We start from the raw sequence: 19,415 nt of genomic DNA on the forward strand, positions 1-19,415 counted from the left end.
GTTCATAGGCAATTTTTTAATTCAAGAAATTATGAAGCAAGGCAAAATTACTAAAATACGCTCAGCTCCACTGAGCTTATGTATTATAACAAATTATGATGGAAGAAATAACATGAAGCACAGAGAGTCTCCACCCTTCCTCTTCCCTGTCTGCCCCAGTTTCTAGTTGACTACCTCTCGAAATTCTGTCCTTCAACAATTGGAAGACACGGGGAGAGGTAGGGCCATAAATATAGCTAACTTGACCATGGCAGTGTTTTATTGAGCATTGCGAGCAAATTCCACTATGACATCCTGAGCCATTTGGAGAGAACTGATGCCTATTGGGAGACTGGGTTCCTGCATGAAATGTTTCCTGACAGGAGACATTGAAGTTATCTGTTATTTATGGCAATGACTTACCACTCTTCTCTTCTGAAACAGAACTTACACCGAATCACAGAGTATTAGGGGTTGGAAGGGACCTCCAAAGATCATCGAGTCCAACACCCCTGCCAGAGCAGGACCAAAAAAAAAAAACCACAAACACTAGGGCACATCACTCAGAAAGGCATCCAAACAGGTCTTGAAAGTCTCCAGAGAAGGAAATTCTACAACCTCTCTGGGGAGCATGTTCCACTGCTTTGTAACCCTCACAGTAAAGAAATTCTTCCTCATGTTGTAGTGGAACTTCCTGTGCTCAAGTTTGAATCCACTGCCCCTCATCCTATCACAGGGCACAAGTGAAAAGAGATTGTCCCTGCCTTCTTGATGCCCAGCCCTCGTGTATTTATAGGCATTAATTAGATCCCCCCTCAGCCTTCTCCTCTCTAGACTGAAAAGCCCCAGGTCTCTCAGCCTTTCCTCCTGAGGCAGGTGTTCCAGTCCCTTAATTGTCTTCTTAGCCCTAAAAAAAGAAAACCCACAAAAAAATGTACCTAGTGTTGTGCCTTAATGAGGAAGATGTTGGTGTAGGATTTGTGATGTTTGTTTGCTAAGTAACATTTAATCAACACCCAAACCTGTAAATCCCTGCAAGCATGCTTACAGGGAGAAGGAAGGCAGGAAGTCTCATCTCTTGATGGTGGAGTATCATTCAATCTACTGGAACATTTAATTCATTAGTTTAAAACTTAAAACTTTGAAGAGGGATGTTCTTGTTACTGAGCTGAGAGCCATGTTCCTTTGGGGGCTTTTTTTAAACTGTAAATTCATCAGTTTTAATAGGAGAAACAGAGTCCTTTCCAGCACTGCATCTAATCTTAAAAAATTACTACAGAGAAAGGAAGTCAAAAGTAGAAAAGCTTGGACTGCGTCCATTAAATCATGGGATAAACTAGCAGTTTTCTGGCACATCTGTAAAATAACTAATTGACTTGTTGCAGATGAAGGAGCATTGGTCAGAGCTGCCAGGCAACTTCGGTTTGTATTCACTGGAAGGACACCTGACTCAGTAATCATAGAGTCTGTAAGTAAATTGGGGTAACATTGTAATTTGCTGTATTTATTCTTGCCATATTAAGCAATTTCTGAATAACTGCATCATGGTACGTATCTATTGAGATGTTGATTGGTTTTGGTTCTTCTGCTTGAAGCTTTTTGCATTAATGACCACCTGTTTTGTTTTGTTTATTCAGTTAGGACAGGAAGAAAGATACGAACTGCTAAATGTCCTGGAATTTACAAGGTAAACAGCATGTTTAGTACCTTTCTGTGAAAATACTTCATGAACTTCTCTTACAAATAATTATGTTTTATTTTTTTATATTTGTACAAGCAAAGTATGAGGATTGTGTAGAATTATTTTTTTTCTCTACGTGATCATAGTATAAGCAAGGCATAATACATGATTTAAGATCACACTTCTGGTTTTATTGTAAAACATTTTCAGAAGCATATATTTTCTCCTGTTCTTTTTGGCTAATATTTTTCACTTTTGCAGAAAGCTTAAATGAAAACTTTGATCTCAAAAGTTAAAATTTTGTGAAAAGACAGTATAGAAAAGTACTTGAACTTGTATTTCTGAAAGTCTTGGCACCATTTGATGTATTAAAATTCTGATATTTGAGGGCGGAGGGAAGATTCAAGTCAATGTTATGCATAACTTGTGTTTACTTTGATGAAACAAAATATTGCATTTGTTTTTAAATATAATTACATAATTCTGACTTGTTTAAATACTCTAGGCTAAAACCCATTCTCTTCTGAGCAGCATTAAAGCATTAGCCAGTTAGTTTTCTTGGAAGCAGAGTTCGTCACATATTTTACTTTCAGTAAAAAATTTCTGACAAAGCTGTTGGAATTATAAAGGTACCCATAAGAAATCTGGATGCAGTTTCTTGTGTTACATAACTCTGTCTAAATTGCACCCATGTATGCAGTCTGTGTTTTAATTATATGCGTGGGCTCATTGCTTACTTTGGCACAGGATGGGGAAGAGGAAGCTTTTTTTTTATAATGACTACTTGTAATTGTGCCTGCAGAAAGTGATCATTGTTTTCCTTCCTGTCTTACTGTGTTTTGCTTGTGCATAGCTAAAGAAACAAAAATATTAAAAAAACACACACACACACAAAAACCACACACACACACACAAAAAAGAAAACAACACCAAGGCAATAGTGAAGAGTTAAGCTGAAGATGTATGTGTTGGGTGAAAGGAGACTAGAAGTTGCCTATAGTCATAACAATAACAATAAAAATGTGAAACATAACGAAAGACTGACAATGAAAAAATAAAATGGCAGAAAGTAATGGTTATAGATTTGAGTGTCTTTTAATGACTGATTGCAATTAATGTTTTTATATACTGTAGAAAACATACTTGATATTTTTCAGATTTATGGCATGGTTTCATTTTTCTGTGGGCACTTGTTTAACTGTTTTTTTCTGGCAAGTTAGCAAGTATGTAGCACAAAGTGTGGTGGTTGTTAGTTGGATCTGTGAAAGCTGATACTGCATTTATGGAATAGCAGTGAAGGATTCCTACTTTGGTTTTGATTTTTGCTTTGATTTCATAAATCTTTTTAGAATTCTGTGTCAGTTGCTTTTAAATCCTAACCTTTGTATTAAGTGTTTTGGTGGATAACGTCACCCAACTTGATTACACATTCTATTCTTATAGCTGTTTTTGTTCTTACTCTGCACTGTTTAGCTTTGCTTGGAACTGACTTCTTGGAAGCACTAGAGGTCACCCTTGTTCTACAGCAAGAGAAATTTTGGCTCCAAAACTTCTCTCCATTGGTATGGTTAGGAGCCTGTACACTCAGGAAAGTAATCCGTAGTGATTAAACTATTGAGTTAAGAGTTTCCAGGTGTTCTGAGTTTTTTACAGAAAAAAGTGCAAACTAATTCCTTACCACCTTAGAGCAGAAGCCAGATAAAAGCCATCTGCAAGTAGAGTGCAATGGTGTCAACATTTGATAGAATAGTCTTCTGGAGAAGTATGTTACAGAAGTAAAACTTGTAGGAATGCTTGTTAGAGTTGCCTTTTATGGTATTATTTTTACAGTAGTCACAGCTGTTCCTGTGAAAAGAGAAGTGATGAGCTTATACATTATGCTTCCAGTCTAACTGGCAGGTAAATGAAAGCAACTGATAATTCTTAACCAACTGACAATTATTCTTCAACTGTAGTGGTGATTTCTATGGAGCAAATAGCGTCTTGATAACATGTGCTGAGTTTAGGCTGCCTCCAGTAGATACTCTGCTGAGCTGCTACAGCTGCTGTAGTACCTTAGGCTCAAGGAAGCAAAGAGCAGTTCAGACCCTCTGCTGTTCAGGGCTCCCCATACTGTCAGGGAAGGAATTGCTCAGTGTTGTGCCTGTTTTGTATTCTGTCACCTGGGACTGTAACAGAGAAAAAACACAGCTGTCTCTTGGGACCCAAAACCAACTCCTAGGGTATTTATCTATGGGGCATGGGGAATCAGGGCATGATGTCAGTTAAGGATCCAGAAGCAGATAATCATAGAATGCCAGGTTGGAAGGGACCTCAAGGATCATCTGGTCCAACCTTTCTCGGTAGTACTGTAGTTTTTATGAGATAGCTCAACACCCTGTCAACTTGAGACTTTGAACTGTCCAGTGTGGGGCAATCTACCACTTGGGAGACTATTCCAGTGTTCCAGTTCCATAATGTCATTGCCTTACTGTCATCCCTGTGCTGACTACATGCATGATCTTTTTACCTGGGTCATCTGCAAAGATGAGCATGACTTTGAGCATGTGATTCCTTGCTGCAGTAAGCATAAGCAACATTCACTATGGGAGCACAAATAGCACATCAGTCCTTGCAATGTGTTATTACTAGCAGTGATACTGAATGAGCCTTTAAATTGTATCTGCTTGTTTTCTTAGAGGAATTAACTAATTTTTTTAGCACCTGAATTAATTTCACTGCCAAGTATTGAATATAGATGTGTTAATAATATCTCAATATCTGGTGTATATACCAGCTGTTGATTTAATGGCTGATTTTCATCTGCATCTCTGAGGCATATCTCCACAGTCTAGAGGAAACTAACTGATAGAGTAAAGCTTCTTGTCTAAAAAAACAAGTATTTTTTATTAACTATGCTGTTGTATTTACCTGAAACACAGCAATAGCTTGATTTATCCCATATCTGATCAGTCTTACAAATAATCCACATTGCCTTAGCTGTTGTACTGGACAGACAGAAGACCTTGTAGAGCATTTAAGACCTTCTCTCCTCTCCATCATTCAAAGAGGTCCAGAATATACTGATCTTGTTTGATGACTAAAGACTTAATACTTCTAAACTTAGAGTGAGCAGCTGACTGGAGTTACAAAAACAACTGTAGCAGTGTTTGTTTTCTGTGGTTGTTTGCTTACATTCTGAGACAGATTAGTAGCAGCAAATATATATTTCCGTGTGTTGCACGTTGCTACTAAATTAGCACTAGTGTAGAAATACACTCACAATCAGTTACCTTTATGTGCGTACACACACATGCACATATATATATAATTCTATATAGTACGGTACAGTGTTCAGTAAACTACTCCCAGGAGAGAGACCTTAAAGTCAATGACGCACAAAGTCTCACTTCAGAGAGTGAAAGCTGAGTCAGCCAGGTGTTCCTGGTGATGGTAGAATAAATTGTCTGGGAGAACTTGGAGCCAAATTCATGCAGCGGGAGTTCTCAGGGATAGAGTGGCTCCATTTTAAATGAAAGCAAGTCATAATAAGTTAGGAATATAGGAATGTTGTCAGAGAATGTAGGGAGGCAACTAGGAAAGCTAAGGCCTCCTTGGAACTTAACCTTGCAAGTCGGGTTAAGGACAATAGAAAGGGCTTTTTCAAATACATAACCGACAAAACTAATACCAGAGGCAATATAGGCCCACTGCTGAATGAGGTGGGTGCCCTGGTGACAGAGGATATAAAGAAGGCAGAGGTGCTGAATGCCTTCTTTGCCTCTGTCTTTACTCCTGCAGGCTTTCCCCATGAGCCCCAGTTTCATATAGCCCCAGAAGAAGTCAAGATAAAGGAGGAGTTTGCCCAGGTAGATGAGGATTGGATTAGGGATCAGTTGAGTAATCTGGACATCCATAAATCGATGGGTCCGGATGAAATGCATCCAAGGGTGCTGAGGGAGCTGGCGGAGGTCATTGCTAGTCCACTCTCCATCATCTTCGGTAAGTCATGGGTAACAGGAGAGGTGCCTGAGGACTGGAGGATAGCAAATGTCACACCAGTCTACAAGAAGGGCAAGAAGGAGGACCCGGGTAACTATAGACCGGTCAGCCTCACCTCCATCCCTGGAAAGGTGATGGAACAACTTGTCCTTGGCACTATCTCTAGGCATATCAAGGACATGGGGGTCATCAAGAGCAGTCAACATGGTTTTATCAAGGGTAAGTCATGTTTGACTAACCTCATAGCCTTCTATGAGGAAATTACTAGGTGGATAGATGATGGTAGAGCAGTGGATGTGGTCTATCTTGATTTCAGTAAAGCATTTGACACGGTTTCCCACAGCATCCTTGTAGATAAGTTGATCAAGTATGGGTTTGATGATCCCATCCATCATTGAGGTGGATCAAGAAATGGTTGAAAGGAAGAAGTCAGAGAGTTGTAGTCAGTGGGGCAGAATCTAGTTGGAGGCCTGTGACTAGTGGAGTCCCTCAGGGGTCAGTACTGGGACCGGTGTTGTTCAACATCTTCATCAACGACCTGGGCGAGGGTACAGAATGTACCCTCAGCAAGTTTGCTGATGACACCAAGCTGGGAGGAGTGGCTGACACACCAGAAGGCTGTGCTGCCATTCAGAGAGACCTAGACAGGCTGGAGACTTGGTCGGGGAAAAACCTGATGAAGTTCAACAAGGGCAAGTGTAGAGTTTTGCATTTGGGGAAGAAAAATGTCATGCACCAGTACAGCTTGGGGGCTGACCTGCTGGAGAGCAGTGTAGGTGAAAGGGGCCTGGGGGTCCTGGTGGACAGGAGGATGATCATGAGCCAGCAGTGTGCCCCTGTGGCTAAGAAGGCCAATGGCATCCTGGGGTGTATTAGAAAGGGTGTGGTTAGTAGGTCAAGAGAGGTTCTCCTCCCCCTCTATTCTGCATTGGTGAGGGCTCATCTGAAATATTGTGTCCAGTTCTGGGCCCCTCAGTTCAAGAAGGACAGGGAACTGCTGGAAAGAGTCCAGCGCAGAGCCACAAAGATGATTAAGGGAGTGGAACATCTCCCTTATGAGCAAAGGCTGAGAGAGCTGGGTCTCTTTAGTTTGGAGAAAAGGAGACTGAGGGGTGACCTCATCAATGTTTACAAATATGTAAAGGGTGAGTGTCAAGAAGATGGAGTTAAGCTTTTTTCAGTGATGACCAGTGATAGGACAAGGAGTAATGGATACAAATTGGAGCATAGGAGATTTAAGGTGAATATCAGAAAAAAAATTTTACTGTGAGAGTGACAGAGCACTGGAACAGGCTGCCCAGAGAGGCTGTGGAGTCTCCTTCTCTGGAGACATTCAAAACCCACCTGGACGCCTTCCTGTGTGATGTGCTCTAGGTGACCCTGCTCTGGCAGGGGGGTTGGACTAGATGATCTTTCGAGGTCCCTTCCAACCCCTAGGATTCTATGATTCTATGATTCTATGATAAGTTGCTCATTACAATACGTTGCAGTTAGTTTCTTGTTTTGTGCTTATTTGTTATCTAGGGATGTTTCTGGTTTCTAGGTACCCAGCTGTACTTCAGGGATGCCAGGTGTGCTTCTCAGGGGTGTTTCTGGTTCCCAGGCTAGCAATTCCCAGTCCAGCAAGCATTTTCTCTGTTAGTATTTCAGCACACATCTTCTGTTCAATATTTTTTCCCTTTTAATCAAGTTGCTTTCATGGTTGCTGACATCACTCCTACAGTGAAGAAAAAGCCATCTCACTGGCAGTTATCTGTAGCAGTGCAATGTGGTGGCTTCCTGTATTTCACCAAGTAAAGGAAATAAAACTGTCACTGCACTGAAAAGGCTCATAAGAAGTTAGACATCCTTGACAGTAAAGCCTGCTCCTTAGCTTTATTGCAGTTTTACTAAGAAAATGTATGTCAGTCAAGATTCAGGGTTGGTCTTCGTAGTTGAAGTTTCAGAATGCTACAGGAAAACATTCATTATTCTCTGATAACGTGTTCAGTAGATTGATAGACAGCTGTATGCAGAATTTCTGGATTGCAGTCTTTTGGTATTGCAGACCTAGTAAATAACTGCTGATTTTTTACATGTCAAGGGCATATATATCAAATTATTGTTTATGCAAACCCTGAATTACTGTAATTTCTCCACAGTTTCTTAACTGAACATTCAAACAAGTGTAATATATATATATAAGTAGCAGTAGGCTAGATAACCTTGCCAGAAATCTAAGTGATTATAAGATTTGATTTTATATAAGGCAACTTAACTGCAATTTAGATGATCTGAATTTTTCTGCTGTTGTCCAAGCAGATTCCCAACTGAACACTGTCTTCAGATTTTTTACAGCTGTGCTTGTCTTGAGGTTTTTTAGATTATTAGAGATGAAATGGAGAAAGAGTTGCAGTTGTTAGTGCCTTTTTATGCTCTCGTCCAATATTCAGGGTAGAAATGTAATTTAATATTACTCTTCAGATGTCTGTACTTCAAGCAAAGTGCACGCACAGGTGGAATGAGAAATTTTCTTGAAGATACTATTCAGTCAATTACTTCACACCAGCAATTATAAAATTCTTTCCTCCACCTATATCCATATGTCCCACTTACAGAATGTTTTCCATAGCAGTCTGAAGTTCAAGAACCATTCATACAATAATGCTATTTGGTGGTCTGTAAGTGGGAACTAATTTCAACAAGAAGCAAAAGTGTAAAAGCACCATTTACTTCCACCTCTTTTGTGTATTTTACTGTGAACTGTTGTATGAGAAATGTCTTTTGTTACCTGAATAGTTTATGTGTTGAAGTTCAAAAGAATTATAGTATAAATACACATTTTGGCTAGACATGATCTTGAATCTAAAGTATACTTGTTGAAGGACAGAAAAGTAGAGTGACAGTCTTCTTTCTGCTTTCTTCCAATTCCTACCTCAGTCATGAGGGCAAAAAGAAAAAATGCCTGTATCTTATTAACAGCACCAGACAGTAGTTAAAATGAGGCAAGCACCCTTCCAAATCTTATCATACTTAAAACTTTGCATGATTAATGAAACTCTGGGATGACAGTAGTAGTGCTGCAGCACAGTGCAGTGTATGAGAGACTGTTTTGCTGGGAAGGAAGAAAATGCTGAAATGGATCATGATGGACTGCTATGATACCGGTCACAAGTGCTTTGTACTTTAAGATGCTTTTTTTTTGGATCAGTAACAGTATTCAGTTAAAGGTGAAATTCTCAAATTTGTTAGACAGTGAAACTGTTTCTCCATCCCAGCCACCCGAGAATATAATTCAAAATAGATAGCCCTTACTTTTTTTCCTTTCTCTTATGTAAGATATATATTGATATTCTTAGGTTAAAGGTTGGTAAGTATTTATTTTTATGAACCATTTTATGCCATTTATTTCTTTCTTTTCTGTTTTCAGCACTAGGAAGAGAATGTCAGTGATAGTTCGCACGCCATCAGGAAAGTTAAGACTCTACTGCAAAGGAGCTGTGAGTTTTATTCTGTTTTCACTGTGTGAAAGAATAGGTGCCACCAGTACAAATGCAAAAGCAAAATGTTGTTATAACTGCAATTAAAATATTGAAAAAGGCATCAACATTCATCCCCCCTCATTTTTATTTTACATTGTTTTACCATGTAGCTGTTCAATCACAGTATCTTAGGGGTTGGAAGGGATCTCGAAAGATCATCCAGTCCAACCCCCCTACCAGAGCAGGATCACCTAGAGCACATCACACAGTAATGTGTCCAGGCAGGTTTTGAATGTTTCCAGCAAAAGAGACTCCAGAATCTCTCTGGGCAGCCTGTTCCAGTGTGATTAACTAGTTAGTGTTTTTTTACTAACTGCCTGTGAAGGTATGACAGACCTGTTCATCCTGTTCTTTGTACTGGACTAATACCTTTATACTCTCTATTAATTGCTTTCTTCTGTAATACAAGAAAATTGATGAATGTATGGTTGTAGGATTTAATCTATTAGTTACTTGCTGGAATACCTGAACCTGAATAGTAATAGGTAGAAATAGTAACCTGGCATAAGTGACTAGATGAGAATTTTAACCTATCATCGATGTTATGCCAGAGGTAAATTTTCCTGAAAACAGGATCTATAGTAAGATACCTTTAACATAACAGGTCTGGGAATAGCAGAGTTCCTCATTAGTAGTTTTTCTGTATCTGAAATCTAATTTGAGGGAAAGTGGGATGCAAATCCAGTTCCTAAATGGTTTTAAAAAATTAAGTTGATTGAAGCAACTGACATCACCTACCTGGATTTGCACAAGGCGTTTGACACTGTCCCACATGACATCCTGGTCTCCAAACTGACAAGGCATGGATTTGACAGATGGACCATTCAGTGGATAAGAAATCGGCTGGATGGCCACATCCAGAGAGTTGTGGTCAATGGTTCAGTATCCCAGTGGAGGCAGGTGACGAGTGGTGTTCCTCAGGGGTCAGTATTGGGACCAGTGCAGTTTTAACATTTTTGTTGGAGACATGGATAGGGGGATTGAGTGTATCCTCAGCAAGTTTGCTCACTATACCAAGGTGTGGTGTGGTTGACAACCAAGAGGGAAGGGACCATCCAGAGGGACCTTGACAGGCTGGAGAGGTGGGCCAATGCCAACCTCATAAAGTTCAACAAGGCCAAGTGTGAGGTCCTGCGTTGGCACAACCCCAGGCACAACTAAAGGCTGGAGGGAGAATGGCTAAAGAGCAGTCCTGAAGAAAATTACTTGGGGATGGTAGTAGATGAGAAGCTCGACATGAGCCGCCAGTGTGCGCTGGAGCCCAGAGAGCCAATCACATCCTGGGCTGCGTCAAAAGAAGTGTGGCCAGCAGGGCCAGGGAGGTGATTCTGCCCCTCTGCTGTGGTGAGACTGCACCTGGAGTACTGCTTACATCTCTGGATCCCTCAGCACAGGAAAGACATGGAGCTTCTGGAGCAAGTCCAGAGGAGGGCCATGAAGATGATCCAAGGGCTGGAGCACCTCTGCTATGAAGACAGGCTGAAAGAGTTGGGGCTGTTCAACCTAGAGAAGAGAAGGCTCTGGGGAGGCCTTATAGCGGCCTTCCGGTACCTGAAGGGGCTACAGGAAAGCTGGGGAGGGGCTTTTTACTAGGGTGTGTAGCAATAGGACAAGGGGTAATGGTTTTAAACTGAGAGAGGGGAGATTTAGGTTAGATATTAGGAAGAAATTCTTCACCGTGAAGGTAGTAAGGTGCTGGAATAGGTTGCCTAGGGAGGTTGTGGAAGCCCCCTCCCTGGAGGTGTTTAAGGCCAGGTTGGATAAGACTTTGTGCAACCTGGTCTGGTGTGAGGTGTCCCTGCTCATGGCAGGAAGGTTGGAACTAGATGATCTTTAAGCTCCCTTCCAACCTTAACCATTCTACAGTTCTGTGATTCTACAAATGTATATGTCCATTCTGTATCCTCTCAAGTGGAGAGGAGAAGCTGTTGTTAATATTCTGTATATCAAACTGGTTACAAAAAACTAAGAATGATAGTTATGAAACGCTAATTTTACCTTGTGGACTTGAAGATAGCATTTCAGGACATCAAAAGAATTCATATGTCAAGCCAAAGGAAGATGCAGTGCTTTTCAAAATGAAGGGAAATAATGGCAAAAATGTAGGAAAGAAGAACAGCATCATAGCAGAATTTGTACAGTTAGAGACTCTGAGGATTTAGAATGTCACTTTTTCCTTCCTCTAACTTCTATTCGTATTTGATGCTGAAATAAATTAATACAGTGCTGCATATTTTTCTGCCATTTTCCTACATGATTTGTATTGTCTATACAAGAAACCTAGTTTTTCTATTAAATTGTTGCAAGTTTATTTTATTTGTTTTGTAGGACACGGTAATTTATGACCGTCTTGCTGAAAATTCAAAATACAAAGAAATTACCTTGAAACATCTAGAGCAGTTTGCTACAGAAGGTGGGTGATACTATTCAATATTAAAACTAAATATGAAATTCAGTTACTGCTCAATTCGGTTTTGCAGTTTTATGTTGCTGTAATGTTTTATTCACATTAATGTGAAAATTACATTTTAGTAATGACTCCCAAAAAAGATCTTACTGAGAATTTTCTGTATTAAATTCACACTTAACAAAAAACCACACAGCAAGTTGTGGAATCTTTTAAACAAACTGTATTTTTCCAGAGAGCAAACACCTTTCATATTGATTGTTTCTGTGGAGATCTCATTTCCCATGATCACTTTCATGTCCCACTCACAATGGCTACTTCCTCCTTTGTACATCCCTATAGCATTCAAAGTGTAGATGCATGGAAATTATTATCTTAATGTTTTGAAGATATCTTTATGCTGTAGTTTTTCTGTCACCAGTCGCAATAAGAGGAATTGTCAACACTAGCTTTCCATGTGTTGTGTTCTGATATCACTGCTGTTTTAACAAACACTCTTACAAATCAGTTTCTGAAGGTGGGGAACCCCTTCATGAGAGTTCATAAAAAGGAATAGTAAATAGAATTTAAAAGATTGTGAAATTAAGAAAATTGATACAAATAGCCAGTTAGTTATTCAGTAATAGTGCGTTTTACACATACTTTACTATGAAGTATCATAGTGTTTCGGTTTATCAATGAGTTTGGAGAGAGTAGTTGGAAGCAGAATTATAGTAGTTACATGAATCTTACCTCTTCATTTTTTTAAATACACTGTTACTAAACCAGTAAAATTATGTTTAATGTTTATTCTTAAGAAGTAAGCTTACACTGGAAAGCAAACTCTACTAAAATATTTTCCTTCCAAAACACAATCTTTACCTTTTGACAACTGATGTCTGACCAAATCTTGTATCAGGAAAATTCCTGTTTCTTTCTGTTATACATACCACTTTTTTTTTTTACTTTTTTTTTTTTAATACATATGTTTATATATATACACGCATAAATATATATGTATATATGCATATGTTTATACATACCACTAATTTTTCTCTTTTGGTTTATAATGGAATTTAGCATTTTGAGTAGTGTCATTTGATTAGTCTCTTGTTTCTGTCAGTGACAGCAGAAGGAAGCCACAGATCTGTTTCTTTTGTTAGTTTCCCGTATCAAGATCTCTGCAGGAAACATTTGGTTAACCTTAACTAATCTTAAAGTATCAAATGTATAATAAGTTACACAGTAAAGTTGAAAGCAGAACTGAAACAAATTTGGCAGGTGGTACAACATGAAGCCTCAGATCCACCCTCTGAGCTCATGAATCATTGTATGACCTGATTGGCCAGTTTGGGCTTTTATAAAGGTCTAACCAGGATCATTAAAGAAAACATTACTTAGAGGTGAAGGCAGTTTGGGTCATATGATTATATAATTGGTTACACAAAAGGTAAATAGATCAGTATCTGCTATCCTGTATGAACCAATGTGAAAATTTCAATCCAGTTCTTAATTACTGCTTTCCTTAAATCAGTGGTACAACTGATACAGTTTTTTCCCTAGGAGCCAGGTTGGACCAAATGACTCATCATAAAGAAAAATTCCACCCATCTTTAAAACCACTGTATGTGCATATTAGTGTTAAGAAGCTTGTTCAAGTACTTTTTGTACCCTTCCTTTCAACAGATGAAATTATTTACTGTTCAGAAGAGTGAATTGCTAACCTTTCAAAAACATAAAATTCAATCTTTAAAAAAAATTAAGTATGTCTCTCTCTGGAATCGATTAAAGAAATCAGTATTTATTTTTGCATCAGATTAAAATTGCAGCCAATAACGTTGCAAAGTTTCATGTCTTTCCTTTCATGTGGCAATACAGTATGTCCTTGGCATTTGCTGCATGCTATTGGTGTGTTGTTCAAAAATGAAGTGGTTAGAATGGCTGGCATTTTTGTTTAAACATTTAATAAGCTTGAGTGTTAATGCCTGCTTGGATAAACAGAAGTGTGTAATTTCCCTGTGTTGCTGTTCCAATTCGTTAAGAAGCAGACTTAATGATATTATGTTTTCCACTTTTCATTTGGAAGATTCTTTCAAATCAGAATGAGAAGAATCTTTTTTAAATTAAAATAGAAAAAATAAGTTGTCAGATTTTAAAAGAAGAATCAAATGCCTTGGAAAACCTTGTTTGCTGATATCTCGCACACATGGATTAATTTTCTTCATTTTATCATCGGCATAAAGTATTTTGAAATAAATGTGGAAATAATACCACTGTTAGTCGTAAATTCCTTTCCCTTCTCCTCATATTCATTGCTTTGGACCTTGCTAGCATATCCTTAATATGAAAAAAACAAAAATCAGTTGATTTCTCAGCCTTAAGTTTACTTTATAAGTATACTTTAGGTCTGTACAGTGAGACATGGTGTTCCTAATGCTGTTCAGTTATCAAGATACTAGGATTACATATGATTTTCATTCTGAAGAAGACACCAATATATTATTTCATGCCCAGCCTCTTGATCTGGCTGATGCTCAGCAATACGACAACAGAAACCTTGAACAGATAGAGGTTGCATTTAGCTGTTCCTGATTATGGTGCTGTTTGTCTCCTAGAGAAGAGTGGGCAAATGATCGAAGACACTGAGTACATTAATCCTGTCTCTTCCCCTCCTAAATCTACCTACCTGCAAACTGTGGCTTCATAGACATCATTTGGCTAGAGCAATGCTTTTCTCAGTATATAAAGTGTTATTCCAATTTCGTGCTCTAGAAATCTAAGACTCTCATAATGTGTGAAAATGAACTGTGAGGATATTCAGAACTGGCTACTTAAATTGAATGTAAATCTGTCTTGTCAAAAAATAGGTGATCCTTGTAAATCCTTTTTGTCTCAGATTCTCACTTTAGTGCTTAATTCAGGTTTCCGCTGAAGAAAATACCTGTTTCATATAACCAAAGATATATATATATATATATATATCATATAAGTCAAAGATAGTTAAGTAAAATCTCCAGTGCTGCCTGTAGATTTTATTTTAACAATTTGAAAAGGTAAAAGAACCTGTGAGAAGGGAAAATGAAATCTGAGCAGATTCAAAGTTGGCTTTTAGATGGTAAATTTCAAACTTCAACGAAGAATTTCCCAACAATATTGAGGAGAGGCAAATATTGTAGTTGTAACAATCTACTGATATATTTAAGTTTTATTGTTTTCCATCATAACAACATTTAACTTTATAAAACTTTTGTTCAGAAATAAAAGTCAATTGTTTTAATGTTTCTAAAAATCAAACATATACATCTGTTCAGCAAGTGTACTTTGGGATTGCTTCATGTTTTGTTTACAGTTTAAGATATCAAATCTTGTGTAAAATTTCATTATTTTTTTTCCCTGAAGTACGGAATCTGTATTGCATTCAGCTACCTTGAAAGAGTAACTCTATTGAATAAATTTCTGTTTGTGTCGTGTTTTCTGCTTTATATATAGAAAAATGTTCTTCAAGACATGCAGCAGTAAATTGAAAATCCGGAATTAGCTTACATAAAACATGGAGTAAATTCAGCTTCTAGTAGTTATTCATTGGAGGCACATCAAGGAAAGGAGTAACAAATACTGAATCATATTTTCTATGTGCTTTCCCTTTAGGCTTAAGAACTCTGTGTTTTGCTGTGGCTGAGATTTCAGAAAGTGATTATCAAGAGTGGTTAAATGTCTATCACCGTGCTTCTACAGCTATACAGAACAGAGTACTCAAACTTGAGGAGAGCTATGAACTGATTGAAAAAGTATGTATGGCCTTCTGATTTGCTTGGGGATTTTTTTAGCGATCGGGGTGAGGAGAGTGGGGTTTTGTAATTAATGTCGTTGCTTTTTTATATGATGAAATCTGAATCACTACTGAGTAACAGTCATAGAATGGTTTAGGTTTGAAGAGACCCTAAGGATCCTGTAGTTCCAGCCCCCAGCCTTCTATCCATAGGGTAGTTAAGCTTGGAAGGTAATTTGGAGGTCATCTAGACAGAAGTCCCAGCTCAAAGTAAGGCTGATTTTGTTTGCCCAGCACTTTGGTGAAGTTTTGAGTATCTGCAAGGAGGAAATTTTCCCAGCTGCAGTAAGAAAAGTTTTCTTAGTGCTCAACTATTATTTTTCCCCTTTTTCAGAATGAAAAATTCTGTTGTTGCAGAATGTGCCTATTGCCTCCGACCCTTTCACTGTTCACCTCCTGGAGTTGAAAATTGCTTCTCTGCAAGCCCTCTTCAGTTAGCAGAAAGCAGCCATGGAGTCAGCCTTAGTCTGTATTTTTTTCCTCTGTTAAACTCATCCTTCATCCTCAGGCACTCTTAATGCAGTGTGCTCTGAGCCCCTCCCTCCAATGGAGCTGCTCAACTTTGTCAACCTCTCTTATACTGAAGACCCCAAAAAAGGAGATAATCCTCAGATGCAGCCTCACAAAGAGCAGAGCCATAATCACTTCCCTTGAGTTTCTGGCAATGCTGCTGCTGGAGTAACCAAGCACGTGGTTAAACTTCACTTTCTGTGTTTGGATTTTTTTCCTTGGAAAGGATAAGACAGAATACATTGATGCAACTGCTTCAGGCCTTCAAAAACCTGCAGAGTTTAATTAATGAAAAAGAAAAGTGAGGGTATATCACTTCAATCACTTGTGGGACTTCAGTTTACATAGATGAGAAGTTGTATACAAACATGTACAAGATAGTGTTAAAACTATATAACTTTGTTAACACCAAGGCAACCCTGCTAGCATTACACATTTTTTGTATTAGCTGCACAAGTGCTTTCTCAGCATGAAGTATGCAGGCCATCCTGCAACCAGATTCACATTAGCAGGGGTTTAGCTAGTTTTAAAGGTACAGAAATATGGAGTATACAAACGGCTGTATTCACAAAAACCTTATGGGGTTGCTGCATGGGAAGTTAATACCAAATGTAATCAAGATTATAGTTTTAAGATTAAGATGAATTGACAGGTATTTTTTTACAAGGTGAAGGGAAATCGTGGCAAGTAAGAGACGACATAATAATACAACTCCTTAGGTCTTCAAATCAGAGAGGTGCCTCGGCAGAAGTTATCTATTGCTGAACAAGCTATTGAGCTTGTGAATAATTGGGCGAAGTTTTAGTAGTCATGCTATGCAGTTTGTCAAGCCACATAGATATTTAACTTAAAGCTCATAGGAATAAACTGGAACATCTTTATTAGTTGATACCAAACCTAATTAATGAATTTTGGCAGCATTAATCTTGTCATAAATACAGAAAGTTAAACAAAATAAATTGAAAGATTAAAACTGAATTTAAACAACAAAAAAATGCATGTACTGAATATTTTATGTTCACAGAACCTTCAGCTGCTTGGAGCAACAGCAATTGAAGATAAACTACAAGACCAAGTGCCTGAAACCATAGAGACACTCATGAAAGCAGACATAAAAATTTGGATACTTACTGGAGACAAACAAGAGACTGCCATTAACATTGGTATTGTATTTGCATGTATTTGATGGCTTTGTTAGATACTTAGAAATTATAGAAGTTGCTAGAGTAAAATTGCTTTCAGAACTGAAAGGTATCTTTTAAAAATAATAATATTATGTGGTGTTCCAGAATTTGAATTTTAACTTCTTTTTTAGTCACTGGTAATGGTAGAATGGGAAATGGTGGATTCTTCCTGCAGAACAGCAACAGCAAGAAAAATTCATGTTATCAGAGAGAAGAGGGAAAAATACACATTTATGGTTTGTTTGTTGGGTTTTTTAATAATCTAAAATGAATTAAGAAGAATACATCATTTGGGATTTGACAGTGAAAGGGAATTATATTAAGTAGATGTAAGTATTCTTAGTTTCCCTTCTATGTCTTTCCTTCTTCCCAGGAAAGGTGGTAGGAACCATAATCTTAACTAAAGCAAAACAGAATCACAGTATCACAGAATTCCCTTGGTTGGAAAAGACCTTAAAGATCATCAAGTCCAACCATTAACCTAACACTGACAAGTCCTTAGCTAGACCATATCCCTAAGTGCTATGTCTATACGACTTAAATAACTTCCGGGAAACCATACAGATTGTGCATTAAAGTACTCTAAGCTTTACCATCAATTAGAGGTTTCCTTTTACCCTTTCCTCTTATTATAAAGGAAGGGGAAAAGATCATTAATTAGAACAGCAATAAATCTGTATTTAAATAGTAACGCATGAAAGCTGAATTTAAGATTTTTAATATTCTTTGCATGTGAGTGGATCGGCACTTCTGCAGAAGCCTTGATGTGTACCCAACATAAAGCGTTATTTTGGGTGCATGGATCCTTTTTTATTCCTATTATTATTTTTAATCTTAACATTTTGTGTGCACATAATAAAGCTGATCTAAGGTTATTTTCATTAGTACCTTCAGTTTTGATGCAATACATGCAATACCAGTATTCTGAAAATCTGCAAGGCTAAGGGAAATGTGTTTGTTTTCTTTAACTCTCTGTGAAGATATTTCTTGTTCTTCTGCTGACATCCTCTGTGAATAAGGCACAGCAGTTTCAAGTAGCAGCAAAAACAATTCTGACTGTTCTGACATTGTATCTGTACATTTAGTTTTATAGAATGCAATATTTTATATTTTTACAATTGATTTCTTACTTTTAATTCTGTGTGTAGTTCTCTTACAGCCAAAATTAAAAAAAAAAATAAAAAAAGCTTTTTTTTATATTAGAATTGAGTTTGTGGAACACATTTTTTAAAACAAAAATATTTTTAACAGGTCACTCCTGTAAACTTTTGAGAAAGAACATGGGACTAATTGTTATAAATGAAGGCTCTCTTGATGTAAGTAAAACCTACTAAATCTTCAGTTAATGAAACGTTAGTTACTGCTTAAAATGTCCAGATGCTGTGTTGGAGGTGGCCTGAAAAATAACTTGGAGCATGTATTTACTTGGACAGACAAAGAAAATTGGTGGGGTTCTCTTTGTTTTGGGGGCTTGCTTCTTTTGTTTGTTTATAATCCTCTCAGTTAGTTTTAGTATTGCATACTTGGAAGACCCTATAGTTCATGACAAAATGTTACTGAATAAATAGAAATTTAGTTTACATCCTCTGAAACCCCAGTATTGCTACACAAATGAACTTCAGAATGATAAGCAAACAAATTCTGTGTAGTGACATGACTCCATCCATGTAGGCACAAAGCCAGGAACTTCACATGCTTCTAGTAGCACCTAGCAGTGCCCAAGCAAATAATCTTAAATTCCTTTCTAGTGCTGTTTCTTACAGATACTTAGTATCTGCCAAAATTTAGTTGCTATTATGTGGTTAAACAGTTGAAATTGTGATCAGATGTTGAAGTACAAGTGTTAAAACTACTAACTTGTAAGTGTACAGTGTTCCTTCATACAGAGAGATTTTTTTAGGGAAGGTAGGAATGCAATATTAAGTGAAAAATCCTATGAGGGGAAAAAAATACATCCTTTTACCCACCCTCTAAGGGAGCCTCTAAATGAACTTGGAAGTGGAAGAATTTCCTCAGTGGGAAAACTCACTGCCCAGAAGGCTTCAGGAGAAAACCTGGGAACAAAGTTTACCTTATTCTGTATTGTGGTCAGGTTGCTCAAGATAAGACTTGGCAGAGAAAGGCAGAGAAAAGTGAAAAGAAAGTTTGAGAGTCAGCAAGAGGGGAGGAGTGCCTTAATTGAAGGATTCAATAGTAGCATGTAAGAGTAGGCTATAATATGAATTAAAATACTTCATAATTTTTAAAAAACATAAATATTTTTACAAATGTTTTGACCCATTTAGAATGACACATTTTCAACATTGATATTAGTGTAATCATAATGACTATATTTCAAATAGGT

General features: G+C 37.8%; 1 protein-coding gene across 3 annotated transcripts in view; it reads left to right on the forward strand.

The window, feature by feature from the left end:
* Positions 1 to 19,415, forward strand: part of ATP8A1 (ATPase phospholipid transporting 8A1) — a 118,225-nt gene that overhangs the window by 46,778 nt on the left and 52,032 nt on the right. For all 3 annotated transcript variants that reach the window (XM_051617432.1, XM_051617430.1, XM_051617431.1), the window contains 7 exons: positions 1,365 to 1,447; positions 1,617 to 1,666; positions 9,051 to 9,120; positions 11,491 to 11,575; positions 15,197 to 15,336; positions 16,912 to 17,050; positions 18,323 to 18,387. In XM_051617432.1, the coding sequence (XP_051473392.1) occupies positions 1,365 to 1,447; positions 1,617 to 1,666; positions 9,051 to 9,120; positions 11,491 to 11,575; positions 15,197 to 15,336; positions 16,912 to 17,050; positions 18,323 to 18,387 (632 nt within the window). The remainder of the gene's footprint in view (positions 1 to 1,364; positions 1,448 to 1,616; positions 1,667 to 9,050; positions 9,121 to 11,490; positions 11,576 to 15,196; positions 15,337 to 16,911; positions 17,051 to 18,322; positions 18,388 to 19,415) is intronic.

This window comes from Apus apus, chromosome 4, assembly GCF_020740795.1.
Source record: "Apus apus isolate bApuApu2 chromosome 4, bApuApu2.pri.cur, whole genome shotgun sequence".
NCBI lineage: Eukaryota > Metazoa > Chordata > Aves > Apodiformes > Apodidae > Apus > Apus apus.